The 3,361-nt window shown below is 55.5% G+C and overlaps 1 protein-coding gene and 1 long non-coding RNA gene across 2 annotated transcripts in view; both read left to right on the plus strand.

Annotated features, from left to right (window-relative positions):
- Positions 1–3,361, plus strand: part of USP2 (ubiquitin specific peptidase 2) — a 25,972-nt gene that overhangs the window by 6,902 nt on the left and 15,709 nt on the right. Inside the window, exon 3 of the mRNA XM_005856873.2 lies at positions 1–254. Coding sequence (XP_005856935.1) covers positions 1–254 — 254 coding nt within the window. The remainder of the gene's footprint in view (positions 255–3,361) is intronic.
- LOC106725945 lies at positions 2,362–3,353 on the plus strand. The gene is made up of 3 exons (XR_001361955.1): positions 2,362–2,404; positions 2,606–2,759; positions 3,183–3,353. It is a non-coding gene; the product is annotated as an uncharacterized LOC106725945 (long non-coding RNA).

The raw sequence follows: 3,361 nt of genomic DNA on the forward strand, positions 1-3,361 counted from the left end.
GCACCCGCCGGGAGCTGTGTGCCCTGCAGGGCCTCTACCAGGCGGCCAGCCGCTCGGAGTACCTGGCCGACTACCTGGAGAACTACGGGCGCAAGGGCAGCACCCCTCAGCTTCCTGCCCAGGCTCCTCCCTCGCGAGTCCCTGAAGTGCTCAGCCCCACCTACCGACCCAGCGCCCGGTACACTCTGTGGGAGAAGGGGAAGGGCCTGGCCCCCGGGCCCAGCCGCAGCAGCTCCCCAGGGCAGGACACCACGGTGAGTTTGCCCCTGGGGGACCCAGTGAGGGGCTGGGGAGGGGCCACTGACCAGGAAGAGCCAGGCTGCAGGAAGGATTTCCATCTGCTGACGATCCAGGCAGAGGGCTTCTCCCCGAGCCTCCCGGCCCGGCCGCTGCTCCCGCAGCCCTGGTGGGGACCGGCCGGGCATGGCTGGTGCCCTGATGGCTCCTGCCCGGCTCCAAAGTTTCCGTTTCCCCAGGAAACCCACTCAGGATCTGTGCACATGAGGACAGTCCAGCGGTGCTCCTGGAAATACTCAGAGACCCCACATACTCCACGGTTCTTACCCCACAGGCCAGGGCCCCGTGCAGGCCTGGCCCCCTCCTGTGGGGTGCTGAGGCCCCGGACCACCTGGTCCCTGTGGTGCGAGGCCTCTGTGCACATCACGTCTCTCCTGCTCAGGCTCTCTCCCAGCCTGGAGACCCGCTTAGCAGGTGGCCTGGTCACTGGGGCAAGGGATTCTCCACTGTTTGACACTGGCTGGCTCAGGCCCAGGTGCCTGGACAGCCTCCGTCTCCTGTGTCTTTGGAGACATTTTTGTCTCTGGCTCTAGACAAGCTAATATCTGGGCCGGGTGAGGGCGGGGCTCTCCTGGAGACTGAGCAAAGGCTGGTGGCATCTCCCTCGTATCTAATCCCTGAACACTCCTTCCTTGGGACACAGACTTCATTTGGTCTTGTCTGTGGTCGTTGGTAACCTATTAAGTGGCAAGTGCTCTGGGGATGAAAAAGAAAGGATGTCTCTAGACCCCTCAGCATGTACCAGAGCAGCACAGAACTCCGCTGGCCTGCGGATTGCAGGATGGAGGGTGAGTGAGTGGATGAGTGGACAGATGGGTGGATGGGTAGGTGGGTGGGTAGATGAGTGGATGGATGGCTGGATAGAAGGTGGATGGATGGATGGATGGATGGATGGATGGATGGATGGATGGATGGATGGATGGATGGATGGATGGATGGATGGATGGATGGATGGATGGATGGATGGATGGATGGATGGATGGATGGATGGATGGATGGATGGATGGATGGATGGATGGATGGATGGATGAAAGGGTGGATGGATGAATGGGTGGGTGGATGGATGGATAGATGGTTGAGTGGATGAATGGATGGGTGGGTGGGTGGATGGATGGATGGGTGGATGGAAGGGTGGATGGATAGATGGATGGATGGATGGATGGATGGATGAATGGCTAGATGGGTGGATGGGTGGGTGGTGAATGGATGGATGGATGGATGGATGGGTAGATGAGTGGATGGGTGGGTGGATGGATGGATGGATCTAGGGAGAGGCAAGTGAGGCACCAAGGTTGAAAAATTTTCAGGGTCATGCAAGTTCAATTCATGACTGAGAGTGAGTGCCTCCTTAAATTTTGTACCCTAGGCGTCTCACTTGCCTCACTCTAGTTTTAACCTGGGTGGGCTGGAGGGTGAGTAGATGGGTGGGTAGATAAATAGATGAGTGAATGAATGAATGAATGAATGGGAGGAGAATAAATGGATAGGTGGTTGGATGGATGGGAGGATGGGTAAATGGGAAGTGGGGATAAAAGGGTGGATCTATAGGCTGATTGGTTCACAGACAAGGTGGATGGGGATGAATAGATGGCCAGAATTGTGGATGAATGAACAGTTCAATGGATAACTGGACAGAAGTGTGTGGTTGAATGGAGACAAATGAGTGGATGAATGGAAAGGTGAGCCCATGGATAGATGGATTGGTGGATGGACAAGTGTGTGTGAGGACAGATTGTTGGGCAAATGGATAAACAGATGTGTGTAGGCAGATAAATGGAGAGACAAATATGGATCAGTAGTCTGACAGGTGAATGGGGATGGCTAGTTGGACAAATGGATGGTGGATAGATGGTGGAAATAGGATGAAATGGGTAGATGGGCACCATAAACTATGGACCCCTTCTAATTCCATAACTACTGTTCTCACTCATTCACTCATTCATTCACTTATGGCTCATTTGTTAATTCTGGTCCCTCTGGGCAAAAGATGGCAGGAGGGCTTCACTAGGAAGGGAGGGAAGGAAGGGCAGGAGGGCTTCACTGGGGTCTCCTCCCCTCCCCTAGACATGTCAGCCACGTGGGGTGGGACCCCCAGAATGGATTTGACGTGAGTAACTCCAAAGTCCCCTGGCCCCTGTTCAGCTCCCACCTACCCTTCCATAGTCCAGCTATCAGACCTACCTCCAGACCCTCCCCTTCCCACAGCCCTCTCAGCTCCCTCTCTGGGGTGGACCCGATGACAATCCATGTCCCTTCCCTCCCCACCTTATTCACCCACTCCTGCCCCTGACCTTTTCCTTCGGGGCAGGTAAACAACCTGGACCCGGATCTGCGGAGCCTGTTCTCTAGGGCGGGAATCAGTGAGGCCCAGCTCACTGATGCTGAGACCTCCAAACTTATCTATGACTTCATTGAGGATCAGGGCGGGCTGGAAGCTGTGCGGCAGGAGATGAGGCGCCAGGGTGAGTCCCTTCTACTGGACACCCCCTTCTTCTCCAACCCTGGTGGCTGATTTCCAAAAGTAATCACTTAGTCTTCTGGAAACCCCTCTACTGCTACAATTGGGAGTTGGTCAGTTGGGTACCCATTAAAAATTTTTTTTGATTGATTTCAGAGAGGAAGGGAGAGGGAGAGAGAGAGATAGAAACATCAATGATGAGAGAGAATCATTGATTGGCTACCTCCTGCAGGCCTCACACTGGGGATGGGCCCGCAACCTGGGCATATGCCCTTGACCAGAATCAAACCTGGGACCCTTTAGTCCACAGGCTGACGCTCTATCCACTGAACGAAACCGGCTAGGGCTCAGGTACCCAGTTTACAAATGAGTGAAACAGGCTTGGAAGAAAACTATAATAATAGCTATGTGTTATTTCCCCCCTCAGAGCCGCTTCCACCACCCCCACCGCCATCCCGAGGAGGGAACCAGCCCCCCCGGCCCCCAACTGTGGGGAGTAACAAGGGTCGTTCTGGTCCACTGCCCCCTGTACCTTTGGGAGGTGTGCCACCGCCACCACCACCAACTCCTCGGGGACCCCCACCTCCGGGCCGAGGGGGCCCTCCA

Source organism: Myotis brandtii, unplaced genomic scaffold (genome assembly GCF_000412655.1).
Source record: "Myotis brandtii unplaced genomic scaffold, ASM41265v1 scaffold105, whole genome shotgun sequence".
Classification (NCBI taxonomy): domain Eukaryota; kingdom Metazoa; phylum Chordata; class Mammalia; order Chiroptera; family Vespertilionidae; genus Myotis; species Myotis brandtii.